The 12764-nt window shown below is 47.6% G+C and overlaps 1 protein-coding gene and 1 long non-coding RNA gene across 8 annotated transcripts in view; one reads left to right on the top strand and one right to left on the bottom strand.

Moving 5' to 3' along the window:
- Nucleotides 1-6381: 6381 nt before the first annotated feature.
- LOC138740494 (uncharacterized) lies at nt 6382-11360 on the bottom strand. Its single transcript, XR_011342951.1, has 3 exons — nt 10993-11360; nt 10405-10639; nt 6382-8806 (listed from the first exon to the last, which is right to left on the bottom strand). It is a non-coding gene; the product is annotated as an uncharacterized lncRNA (long non-coding RNA).
- LOC138740467 (zinc finger protein 608-like) overlaps nt 7899-12764 on the top strand; it is a 113571-nt gene continuing 108705 nt past the window's right edge. For 2 of the 7 annotated variants that reach the window (XM_069893185.1, XM_069893170.1), the window contains exons 1-2: nt 7901-8192; nt 10130-11157. In XM_069893185.1, the coding sequence (XP_069749286.1) occupies nt 10342-11157 (816 nt within the window). In that variant the 5' untranslated portion in view covers nt 7901-8192; nt 10130-10341. Of the gene's footprint in view, nt 8193-8877; nt 8959-9568; nt 9655-10129; nt 11158-12764 lie in introns of those variants that run through there. The other 5 variants (XM_069893195.1, XM_069893178.1, XM_069893204.1 and 2 more) reach the window with 5 other exon arrangements.

Here is a 12764-nt window from a genome sequence, read left to right as displayed (position 1 = left end):
AACACAGTCAAGGAAGGTCCACATCATAAGTCCACAAGATTGAGGAGCAAAATTAGGCCTTCACCCTGTTCAGTCTGCATGGCTGATAGATTTTTTCCTTTCTCCTCCCTTTTCTCCATAACCCTTACTAATCAAGAACATTCTTTTCTTCTTTGGCTTGGCTTCGCGGACGAAGATCTATGGAGGGGTATGTCCACGTCTGCTGCAGGCTGGTTGGTGACTGACAAGTCCGATGTGGGACAGGCAGGCACGGTTGCAGCGGTTGCAAGGGAAAATTGGTTGGTTGGGGTTGGGTGTTGGGTTTTTTCTCCTTTGTCTTTTGTCAGTGAGGTGGGCTCTGCGGTCTTCTTCAAAGGAGGTTGCTGCCCGCCGAACTGTGAGGCGCCAAGATGCACGGTTGGAGGCGATATCAGCCCACAGGCGGTGGTCAATGTGGCAGGCACCAAGAGATTTCTTTAAGCTGTCCTTGTACCTCTTCTTTGGTACACCTCTGTCTTGGTGGCCAGTGGAGAGCTCACCATAGAACACGATCTTGGGAAGGCAATGGTCCTCCATTCTGGAGACGTGACCCACCCAGCGTAGTTGGATCTTGAGCAGCATGGTTTTGATGCTTGCGGACTCTGCCAGCTCGAGTACTTCGATGTTGTTGATGAAGTCATTCCAATGAATGTTGAGGATGGAGCGGAGACAGCGCTGATGGAAGTGTTCTAGTAGCCGTAGGTGATGCCAGTAGAGGACTCATGATTCGGAGCCGAACAGGAGTGTGGGTATGACAACGGCTCTGTACATGCTGATCTTTGTGTGTTTCTTCAGGTGGTTGTTTTTCCAGACTCTTTTGTGTAGTCTTCCAAAGGTGCTATTTGCCTTGGCGAGTCTGTTGTCTATCTCTTTGTCGATCCTTGCATCAGATGAAATGGTGCAGCCGAGGTAGGTAAACTGGTTGACCGTTTTGAGTTCTGTGTGCCCGATGGAGATGTGGGGGGGCTGGTAGTCATGGTGGGGAGCTGGCTGATGGAGGACTTCAGTTTTCTTCAGGCTGACTTCCAGGCCAAACATTTTGGGAGGTTCCGCAAAACAGGACGTCATGCGCTGGAGAGCTGGCTCTAAATGGGCAACTAAAGCGGCATCGTCTGCAAAGAGTAGTTCACGGACAGGTTGCTCTTGTGTCTTGATGTGAACTTGCAGGCGCCTCAGATTGAAGAGACTGCCATCTGTGCGGTACCAGATGTAAACAGCGTCTTCATTGTTGAGGTTTTTCATGCCTTGTTTCAGCATCATGTTGAAGAAGATAGTAAAGAGGGTTGGTGCGAGGACGCAGCTTTGCTTCATACCATTGTCTACTTAAAATATACCCAATGAGTTGGCCTCCACAATTGTATGGGGCACCAGCTTCCACAGATTCACATTCGTCTGACTGAAGAAATTTCTCCTCATCTCTGCTTTAAATGAATGTCCTTTAGACACTCCCGCTACTGGAAACATCAGGCATAGGTAACAAATATATTGGGTGCAATGCACCAAATGGTGTGTCGGTGAGCCAGAGAACATAGAACAATAAAACACAGGAATTGCGTCCTCAGCCCTGCTGTCTGGGCGGAACAGGATACCCAAATCAAACTAAATGCAACTGCTTGCATGATAGATATCCCTCCATTCCCTCCATATTTGGTCCATCGAGAAGCCTCTTAAATGGTATTATAGTATATGCTTCCACCATGGTAGATATCCCTCCATTCCCTCCATATTTGGTCCATTGAGAAGCCTCTTAAATGGTATTATAGTATATGCTCCTCCCCTCACCACAAACGCATGTTCTCTGACATTTGTATTCTGGGGAAAAGATTCTGACTCTCTACCCTATCAATTCCTCTCATGGTTTTATAACCCCTCAGCCTCCTATGCTCCAGAGAAAACAACACAAGTATGTTGAAGCTCTCCCCTTAACTCATGCCCTCTAAACCAGGCAAAATCCTGGTAAATATCTTCTGTACCCTTTCCAAAGCCTCCACACCCATCCTGTACATGGGCGAGCAGAATTGCACACAGTATTCTAAGTGCGATCTTACCAAAATTTTATGTAACTGCCACCTAACTTCTTTAATTTTGTACTCTATGCCCTGCCCAATGAAGGCAAGCATATAATATGCCTTCTTGACCACCCTATCTACTTGTATGGTTTCTTTCAATGTACTGTGGATCTGGGCCACCAGATCCTTCTGCACATTAATGCCATCAGACCACTGCCATTAACTGTATATGTTCACCTTGTGTTTGACCTCCAACATCGCAACACCTCACACTTTCCGGATTGAACTCCATCTGCCGTTTCTCTGCACAAATTTATATCCTGTTGTTTTCTGTGATAGCCCTCTACACTGTCCACAACTTCACAAATTTTACTATCGTCAATAAACCCACCAACTTTTTCATCATATTCGTATAAATGCTACAAATATCAGCGGTCCCAGTAACCATGCCTGTGGCACATCACTGAAATAACACTGCAGCCAGAATAACACCCGTCCACCACTATCCTCTCTCTTCTATTGGCCAGCCAATTGCTTGATCAAATATCAATTCATCATAGATCCTATGTACCTGCACCTTCTGGATCAGCCTACCTTACTAAAATCCACAAAGCACTTGCAGGGTCATATGTATTGGGTAATTTAAAATGTGATTTGAATTGGACTGGGAGGAAGAAACATTGAGTTCAAATACCATTTATAATAATTTGTTTCAAATTAACATATTTCATAGCCTGTTAAAATAACGTTGTAATCTGATTGATCTTCCTTTAAACTGAGATTTGAATAAGCCTTTTACCACCTATTTCCAGTAACAAAAAAATCCAATTGAATTTTAAAAATACAACAGAAATGAAAAATCAAAATTAAAGGAAGATGTGATTTTTCTTTTTTTTTTAAAAATGTTCACAGTCTTCTAAATGTAGTAATGTATAAAATTAGACAGGTTTTTTTTAGTTACATTTTTGGAATAAATTACTGTGTAATAAAAACATTTCTGGTTGGATCAGAATATGTAAGGTTTTTCTTGTTTCAACTACATTGAACCAATCGACAAAGCCAGCAAGATGTGCTCAATGTTAAGTGTCACTGGGGATGCCAGATTACTGAGTCATCCTGCTGGTGCATAAATTTGGTTGTTGAACTCAGTCCAGAGTATCGACGAAGAATTTCAACCACTGGAAGAAGAAAAATACAGAAATACAAATATATTCTTTTGAATCTGATTTCGGAAATGATTATATTTGGGGCTGAAAGGAAAATATATATATTGGCTTGGATATTTTGCTTCAAAGACTCCAGCCCTAGTGCAATGCCTGGTACAATGACTTCAACATCAAAGGAGGGGGCAGGGAGCCAGGATTTCATTTATTTTTTTTGGAAGGTGCTATGGAGCTCTCTTAAACCAAGAACACAGACAAACAAGATCACGCAATATGATCCGTTACAGACATGATTATGAATCAGATTCTATGTAGAATCTGGAAATGTCCAGCAAAATCTATCGTTGAATAAGTTTATGAATTAAAGAAAATTGCTGCTTGTTGAATAAAGTAGCATTAATGGATATGGAGTGTGAGTCACTGAGAAATACAATTAGACCAGGAGACTCAATGGAGGAAAGTACTGAAGACCATTGCAGAATGAAATGGCAATTTCTTTTATAGTACAGCATCCACGGATTATATAATCCTTCATTAAATTATTGCTGTAAACTTCCACATCATATTGTGGCACATTACCCTGGGAGGATATATATTAAGGGACAATTAAGAACCTACTTTTCTTCTTTGGCTTGGCTTCGCGGATGAAGATTTATGGAGGGGTAATGTCCATGTCAGGTGCAGGCTCGTTTGTGGCTGAAAAGTCCGATGCGGGTCAGGCAGACACGTTTGCAGCGGTTGCAGGGGAAAATTGGTTGGTTGGGGTTGGGTGTTGGGTTTTTCCTCCTTTGTCTTTTGTCAGTGAGGTGGGCTCTGCGGTCTTCTTCAAAGGAGGTCACTGCCCGCTGATCTGTGAGGCACCAAGATGCACGGTTGGAGGCGATATCAGCCCACTGGCAGGGGTCAATGGGGCGGGCACCAAGAGATTTCTTTAGGCAGTCCTTGTACCTCTTCGTTGGTGCACCTCTGTCTCGGTGGCCTGTGGAGAGCTCGCCATATAACATGATCTTGGGAAGGCGATGGTTCTCCATTCTGAAGACGTGACCTACCCAACGCAGTTGGATCTTCAGCAGCGTGGATTCGAAGCAGTTGGCCTCTGCCATCTCGAGTACCAAAGCCTTCGACACCGTGAGCATGAAAGGGCTTTGGCAAATTCTAGAGCGCATCGGATGCCCCCCCAGAGTTCCTCAACATGGTTATCCAACTGCACGAAAACCAACAAGGTCGGGTCAGATACAGCAATGAGCTCTCTGAACCCTTCTTCACTAACAATGGTGTGAAGCAAAGCTGTGTTCTCACACCAACCCTCTTTTCAATCTTCTTCAGCATGATGCTGAAACAAGCCATGAAAGACCTCAACAATGAAGACGCTGTTTACATCCGGTACCGCACGGATGGCAGTCTCTTCAATCTGAGGCACCTGCAAGCTCACACCAAGACACAAGAGCAACTTGTCCGTGAACTACTCTTTGCAGACGATGCCGCTTTAGTTGGCCATTCAGAGCCAGCTCTTCAGCGCTTGACGTCCTGTTTTGCAGAAACTGCCAAAATGTTTGGCCTGGAAGTCAGCCTGAAGAAAACTGAGGTCCTCCATCAGCCAGCTCCTCACCATGACTACCAGCCCCCCCACATCTCCATCGGGCACACAAAACTCAAAACGGTCAACCAGTTTACCTATCTCGGCTGCACCATTTCATCGGATGCAAGGATCGACAACGAGATAGACAACAGACTCGCCAAGGCAAATAGCGCCTTTGGAAGACTACACAAAAGAGACTGGAAAAACAACCAACTGAAAAACCTCATGAAGATTAGCGTATATAGAACCGTTGTCATACCCACACTCCTGTTCGGCTCCGAATCATGCGTCCTCTACCGGCATCACCTACGGCTCCTAGAACGCTTCCACCAGCGTTGTCTCCGCTCCATCCTCAACATTCATTAGAGCAACTTCATCAGTACCTACTATCGTTCATGTTAAGCATGATTTATCTACTTCTGTGTGAAGAGTTAAGTAAACTTAAAAAAAGATGATGATCTTATTCTGGTACTCGCCAGTGTATTATTGATAAAGGATCTTTATAGAAATGTTTATATTGAGCAAGTGTGGCCCTTAGTTCAGGTGAACAGCATGTATATTTTTCTGTGGGAAGGAAACTAACATTTACTGATAATTGCATTTCACAAATAACGATTCATTGTTTTATATTTAACATTACAGCCAGATCAATTAAAAGGGATCTGAACATATTCATACTGCGACCTGTGTCTTTCCCTCAAATCATGATAGAATCAGTTTCATAATCTTACAGAGAGAACAAAAAATTATGATCTTCCAATAGCTATTTTTTCAGACACAAGGTTAGCTACTCAAAGGATTGATCCCACCGGCAGTAAATGGACGAGGGAGGCACAGAGAAATCCGGGCAATAGATTTGCATGTATAATAAACAGTTGCAAAGACATGAAGCAAATCGAAATGCAAATATGCCTAAGTCATATTGTAACCCTAACCCTAACCCCCGCCCCCTCACCCCAGCCACCAGTAAGGTGAGAGCTTGCATGCCCCAACTCAATTTGTCCATTGTAGCAAAAACTCAATGGAAGGAGGAAATGATGGCTGTTTACTGCACTGCCGTGAGCTCAAAATAAAACTACGACCAGCATGTCCAAACAGAAACATTGTTATCAGCCACACACACAGACCAAGAGAGCTATTATGAAACGGCGACGACGACATCTGCAGAATGCGTTGATAGCACCATGTGAGTAAGGCGTGAAGTTTGCAGTCACAGTTCAGCTGCTGCCTGGTTGTGGACACTCAGGGTGATCCTATGTGCAAATCCACCTCACCCTACTCTTGATCTAAAAAGAGAGGATTGCGCCTTCTCATTGGGCAGGCTTCTTTTGACATGATTTGTACTTGAGCAAACGTTTACTCTGCAAATATTGTCTGATGTGCCCACTGACAAATCGGGCGGTGGAAGCACGAAGGGCAAATCACCAAGAGGGAAAGACGCACATACACAAAGCGTTGTCAGGGAGAAGAAGGAAGAGAGAGAGTGAGAGAGAGAGAAAAAAACACCCTATGATATTCGGTTCACTTGTTCGTACAAGTACCACCCCGTAGACAGCTTACATTTTGCAGTGGCAGACAACGCATCCACCAGACATTCATTTAACTCTTGACCCAGGTGGTTGAACCTGTGAGTTGCTGAGGCATTTAAAAAGAGAAAAAAAAAATCACATTTGATTTTCGACGCACTGCATTGATAGCTTTATGCGAGGTGAGGCCTTTGTGCTCTGGTACAATGGACACTCAAGCAAGGTTTGCTACTCAAAGGAATGATCCCACCGGCAGTAAATGGAGGGAGGGAGCCACAGAGAAATCAAGGCAATAGATTTGCATGTATAATAAACAGTTACAAAGACATGAAGCAAATCGAAATGCAAATATGCCTAAGTCATATTGTAAAGTGGCAAACATGCCACACCCACTAAAATAATACAGCACTGTGACACAAGCAAAAAAAAATGCATATACATATCAGGCACAAATATGATAAATGATGCATGCACAATATAAATACCACAGCTCATACATCATTCAGAAACATAACAAGCACACATTTTCTATTGGTATACACAAGGGAAGAACTAATTTACACAAATGTAAGCAGGCAACTGCACCATCCGCACATGGACACAAATACTGACCCACAGAAAGAAATATTAACAGAATGGCACAGACAATGTTATTTGTTTCCAACACTGCTGAATAGCCTGGTTTAACAAGATAACGCTTTAACCTCTAAAAAATAGCTTCTCACTAAAAAAAACGAGTGGAAGACAATTTAAGGAGACGTTGCTTTAGATTTTGGTGTTTAGATGCTACAATTATTTTTGCACAGTTGAATTAGTAACACTCAGGCGCTAACAGTTGTAATTTAGGGACAACAAATCATGCTTTATTCAAATGGCAAAATAAAGTGAGTGCCTCCAGCATTCAAAATGTTTCCCATAAAGTAATCACTTCAAAATATGTTTACAGATGCATAAGGACTAGTTGTAATGTTCAATATTTAAAACCAAAATATGATTCGGAAAACAGGGCGAGGTTTTGCTTTCATTATGATATTGAAACAAAGCACAGTTAATCAAAACACGAGTAACCTGCATTTTCTGGATGAATGAGAAAGTAATTGAAAATCATCCAGGGAAAGTCAGATTCTTGTTACTTTAAATAGTTGGGCTATATATGATCTCACTGGAGGATGCATTTTATTATACATTTAAATATCATGACCGAATCTTCTGGATGAAGAGGGTTGCATTAAAATGTTTTAGGTGTAAGTCATCATATCCCTTTGTTTCATGCAGTGGTTGGCGGACTCAATACTTGGAACTGGTTCAGCTGGGTGCTTGGTTCAAGCTCTGCTGGCTGCCGCAGCCTGTGACGAGAGAAGGGTGAAAGTAGCTGTTTTTTTTTTCTGGCTATGTTGGCTAAACGCTCCACTGCTGGGAGTTGAACGCTCCAATGCTGGCTCTGCTGGAAGCTCCTTTCGCACACACAGGCTAACTTGACTCTTGCGTTGCAAGCTCAGCTCTCTCTCTCTCTCTCTCTCGCACACACAGATGCGAAAATACACAGCCAATGGCTGGGCTGAGTTTCATTAAAGCTGCGCTCTGAGTGGCTGCAGGGCGAATGGCTGTGAAACAAAGGAGCGGAGCAAAGAGAGAGAGAGAGAAATCTGTACCCAGTGAAATACACATAAACATATACTGCGAGGATAAGTCAGTACACCCAATCAAACAATGAGGACAAGCCAATGCACCTAGCGAAACACACACACTGAAGACAAGCCAATGTACCCAACAAAACCCACCGAGAGTCACACAGGCACGAGTGAGAAACACGCAAGGACACAGCAGTGCAAGATAACAAAAAAAAATGCATTTCATTTCACACGAAGACCAGGGCAAAACCGAACCAGTACTGCTCGTGAGTATATAATACAATAGTCTTAAAGTTTTATCAATCACACCAGAGACTGCATTTTGACAGGAGAATTCTCTTTTTTTAATGATTTTTTTTTCCTCGCCCTCTTGAGATTTTATTTGGATCAGATTGAGCTATAATCGAATAGAAATTAGCTTTGATTCATTTTGTTGACTTAAAAAGTTAGATCCGGTGCTGTTATCCCTGTTTATTTCACGCTCGTGAACCAAAAAAAAAATACAAATGCTTCCGATTTGGGGCTTCGCTCCACCGTGATCACTCGAGCTTGTAAATAGCGTCAAGTTTTGCTGAAGTTGACTTTATAATGCAGTCACGGCTGTCGATCACCCTCTTCCCTGCGGTTGCAGAGCCGATGTGAAAGACACACGCAGCGTTTTCCAAAGGTCTGTGCTTATTCCGACCAGGTCGATCACTGCCCCCCCCCCCCCCACACACACCCTCCTTTTCTCGCCCCTGTTCACACTGCAGATTTGGAGGTTTTTGTTGTTGTTTCTTCCCTCTCTGAGGCGAGATCAGTTTTCTGATACGCTTGTCACCGATTTTTGTTCTCACGTCAAGCTCCAGGGAATCTTGGCTTCACGTGATTGAGGCGCGAACTGTAACAAAATAGCTGCTTTTAGATGGTTGGTTGTTACAACCCCCCCCCCCCCCTTCAAATCCATCAACAATTCATTACAGCTTTTTAGCTCTAAACGCCAGCTAATTAAACTGTGTAGCTCCTAATCCGAGTACAAGATGACAGAAAATGGTAAGCAGACGATCGTCAACGTTTGCAGCAAACCGCTCCTAGTTGTATTAGATGTCTTTCTCCCTCCCCCCCCCCCCCTCGGCTCCTTGCTTTGTTGCATTTGAAAGTGTCGATTATGAAATTGCCACATGATTGACTGGCGTCGCTTAATGTGTGTTTGACACTGTTTTGGTGCCACGTCCGGACAGAATGTGTAATCCAGTCCAGGTTTCTGCTGTTTTCCCCCCCCCCCCCCCCTTCACTAATTTATCCCAGGATTAGCTTATACTGTCTTGTTTCCACCGGACGCCTGTAGATCCACCCCCCCCCCCCCTTCTCTATTGACTGATCACGAAAAGTGTGCGGTCAGGGCGGAATGGGAAGTTTGGAAACTTTCTTTAAAAAATGATTATTTTGGAACCCGCGCACAGTCAAGGGGGTGGTTTTTAATTGAACGTGTGGGTCGCGAATGCGTGTGCGGGGACTTTGAAGATATTTTCCGCTCGCTGAGAAAAGGGGGGGGGGGGGAGAGAGAGAGGGAGAAAGAATCCGTTCTGTGCGCCGAGGGAAAGAGGAGGGGAGAATGAAGTGGCGAGGAGGTTTCTCCCACTTCGCGTGGCCCAGAAGTTGTGCGGGCTTGAGGATGGGCGGCGAGATGGTGCAGGCTTGCGTCTGGAGGGGTGGGGGCCGCTCCTGTTTTCAGTGAATGATTTCAAGGTAAGGATCGCACCTACCCATGATGCATGCTCTTTCAAGGGTTTTCAATGGCTACACTGATCCTTGTCAAGTAACCTCATTTGCGGTCACTGGGGCCACCTTGGTGCAGAGCCCGATGGAGCGCGAACGAGTGGTGATTCATTTCAGCAATGTGGCTTTTTTTGTTGCATTATGATAACTTCCACAAATGTTAGTCGGTGGGGGTGGGGGTGGGGGGGGGGGGTTGAAAAGCTCAGCTCCGATTTTTTTTGCTGTTCGACGATCATTTTTGGTGGGGGTGGGGAAATGACAGAGGTCAACAGGGTGGGGGGGGATGCATTTCAATTAAAAATGCATGTGATTGGATTTTTTTATAAAAATCAAAAGATTGCTGGAAAGTTCAAATCAGACCGACGTGCAAAAGGGTTTTTTTTTAAATAGAAGAAAAATGTTGGTCTCACCCAACAACCGATTTATTAGTCTTATCTTTTTACAGGGAGTAATTCATTCGTGTGTGGATCGTGCGCCTGGAAAATAAGGGGAATATAGATATAAATATATATATATATATATATATATATATATATATATATATATATATAAATAAACATTTGGAAGGGGTGAACACGTGGCGGAGAAGCGAATGACCTCTCAGATTCAAAGCAGTGAAGTTCATCCAATTTTTATCCAAGAGATCCCATCTTCAGGATGTCAGTGAACAGTTCTCTTGCTACTGGTAAATGTGTTGATCCGAACGCGGTTGATACTTACGACAGTAGCGATGACTGGGAGATTGGAGTGGGCAATCTGATCATCGATTTGGAAGCCGATTTGGAGAAGGACAGGCAGAAATTGGAAATGAATAATTCGAGCAGCAGTAACACCCTGGCCAAGGACTGCGGGGGCTTGGCTGCGAGTGCAGCAGTGACCCTTTCCGATAGCCTCAAATTCACCTCCTCTTCCGTCCAGCCTCCCCAAGGCAATTCCCACAAGGAGACGGGCAAATCTAAAGTGAAAAGAAGCAAAACTTCTAAGGATGCTAATAAATCTCTCGCCTCTGCCTCACTGTATGGGATTCCTGAAATTAGCAGTGCTGGCAAGAGGCAGGAAGTTCAAGGGCGCCCTGGAGAGGTTTCTGGCATGAATTCAACCCTGGGTCAAACAGTGAGCGGCGGCTGCAATAATAATAACTGTAGCAACGCCATTGGCAATTGCACTAAAGGCAAGGATGAGAAGCCCGGCAAGGGATCGGGCAGGGGAGGAGGCTCCAAGCGGGATAAAGAGGGAGGCCGGTCTCGTAAGGAGAGCACGAAACACGATGTGGGGGTGTCGGCGGCGGCGGCGGCGGCGGGGGGGCACCTCTTTAATTTCGGCCCCAAGGGCAGCGGCGGAGATGCCAGGGTCCAGGACGTTCGGAGCCCGCTGGAGCCGGGGCTCCTCGGCCATCCCGCGGCGGCGAGGAAGGAGGAGGCTGAGCAGGACGGGGACGGGGGCCGACCCCTCAAGAAGCTGAAGACCGAAAAGGTAACTCCCTCTTTACTTGCCGCGGTCCCACTTGTCCTTTAAAGCCGATACCGGTGCCCCCTGTGTGTTGGACAGGAGCGGTGCTCCCTGTGTTGGATGGGTGCGGTGATCCCTGTGTTGGACAGGAGCGGTGACCCCTGTGTTGGACAGGAGCGGTGACCCCTGTGTTGGACAGGAGCGGTGCCCCCTGGGTTGGACGGGAGCGGTGCCCCCTGTGTGTTGGACAGGAGCGGTGACCCCTGTGTTGGACAGGAGCGGTGCCCCCTGTGTTGGACAGGAGCGGTGACCCCTGTGTTGGACAGGAGCGGTGACCCCTGTGTTGGACAGGAGCGGTGCCCCCTGGGTTGGACGGGAGCGGTGCCCCCTGTGTGTTGGACAGGAGCGGTGACCCCTGTGTTGGACAGGAGCGGTGACCCCTGTGTTGGACAGGAGCGGTGCCCCCTGTGTTGGACAGGAGCGGTGACCCCTGTGTTGGACAGGAGCGGTGCCCCCTGGGTTGGACGGGAGCGGTGCCCCCTGTGTGTTGGACAGGAGCGGTGCCCCCTGTGTTGGACAGGAGCGGTGACCCCTGTGTTGGACAGGAGCGGTGACCCCTGTGTTGGACAGGAGCGGTGCCCCCTGGGTTGGACGGATGCGGTGCCCCCTGTGTTGGATGGGTGCGGTGCCCCCTGTGTTGGACGGGAGCGGTGCCCCCTGTGTTGGACAGGAGAGGTGCCCCCTGTGTTGGACGGGAGCGGTGCCCCCTGTGTTGGATGGGTGCGGTGCCCCCTGTGTTGGATGGGTGCGGTGCCCCCTGTGTTGGACGGGAGCGGTGCCCCCTGTGTGTTGGACGGGAGCGGTGCCCCCTGTGTTGGACGGGAGCGGTGCCCCCTGTGTTCGATGGGTGCGGTGCCCCCTGTGTTGGACGGGAGCGGTGCCCCCTGTGTGTTGGACGGAAGCGGTGCCCCCTGTGTTGGACGGGTGCGGTGCCCCCTGTGTTGGACGGGAGCGGTGCCCCCTGTGTTGGACGCGTTAGGTGCCCCCTGTGTTGGACGGGAGCAGTGCCCCCTGTGTTGGACGGGTGCGGTGCCCCCTGTGTTGGACGGGTGCGGTGCCCGCTGTGTTGGACGGGTGCGGTGCCCCCTGTGTTGGACGGGTGCGGTGCCCCCTTTGTGTTGGACGGGTGCGGTGCCCCTCGTGTGTTGGACGGGTGCGTTCCCCCCTCTTTGTGTTGGACGGGTGCGGTGCCCCTCGTGTGTTGGACGGGTGCGGTGCCCCCTGTGTTGGACGGGTGCGGTCCCCACTGTGTTTGACGGGTGCGGTGCCCCCTGTGTTGGTCGGGAGCGGTGCCCCCTGTGTGTTGGACGGGTGCGGTGCCCTCAGTGTTTTGGACGGGTGCGGTGCCCCCTGTGTGTTGGACGGAAGCGGTGCCCCCTGCGTTGGACGGGAGCGGTGCCCCGTGTGTTAACGGGAGCGGTGCCCCCTGTGTTGGACGGGTGCGGTGCCCCCTGTGTTGGACGGGTGCGGTGCCCTCTGTGTTGGACGGGAGCGGTGCCCCCTGTGTTGGACGGGAGCGGTGCCCCCTGTGTTGGACGGGTGCGGTGCCCCCTGTGTTGGACGGGTGCGGT

The sequence above is a fragment of the Narcine bancroftii genome, chromosome 1 (assembly GCF_036971445.1).
Source record: "Narcine bancroftii isolate sNarBan1 chromosome 1, sNarBan1.hap1, whole genome shotgun sequence".
Taxonomy (NCBI): domain Eukaryota; kingdom Metazoa; phylum Chordata; class Chondrichthyes; order Torpediniformes; family Narcinidae; genus Narcine; species Narcine bancroftii.
Note: the sequence above shows the minus strand (reverse complement) of the source record. Positions and strands in the feature narration are given on the sequence as shown.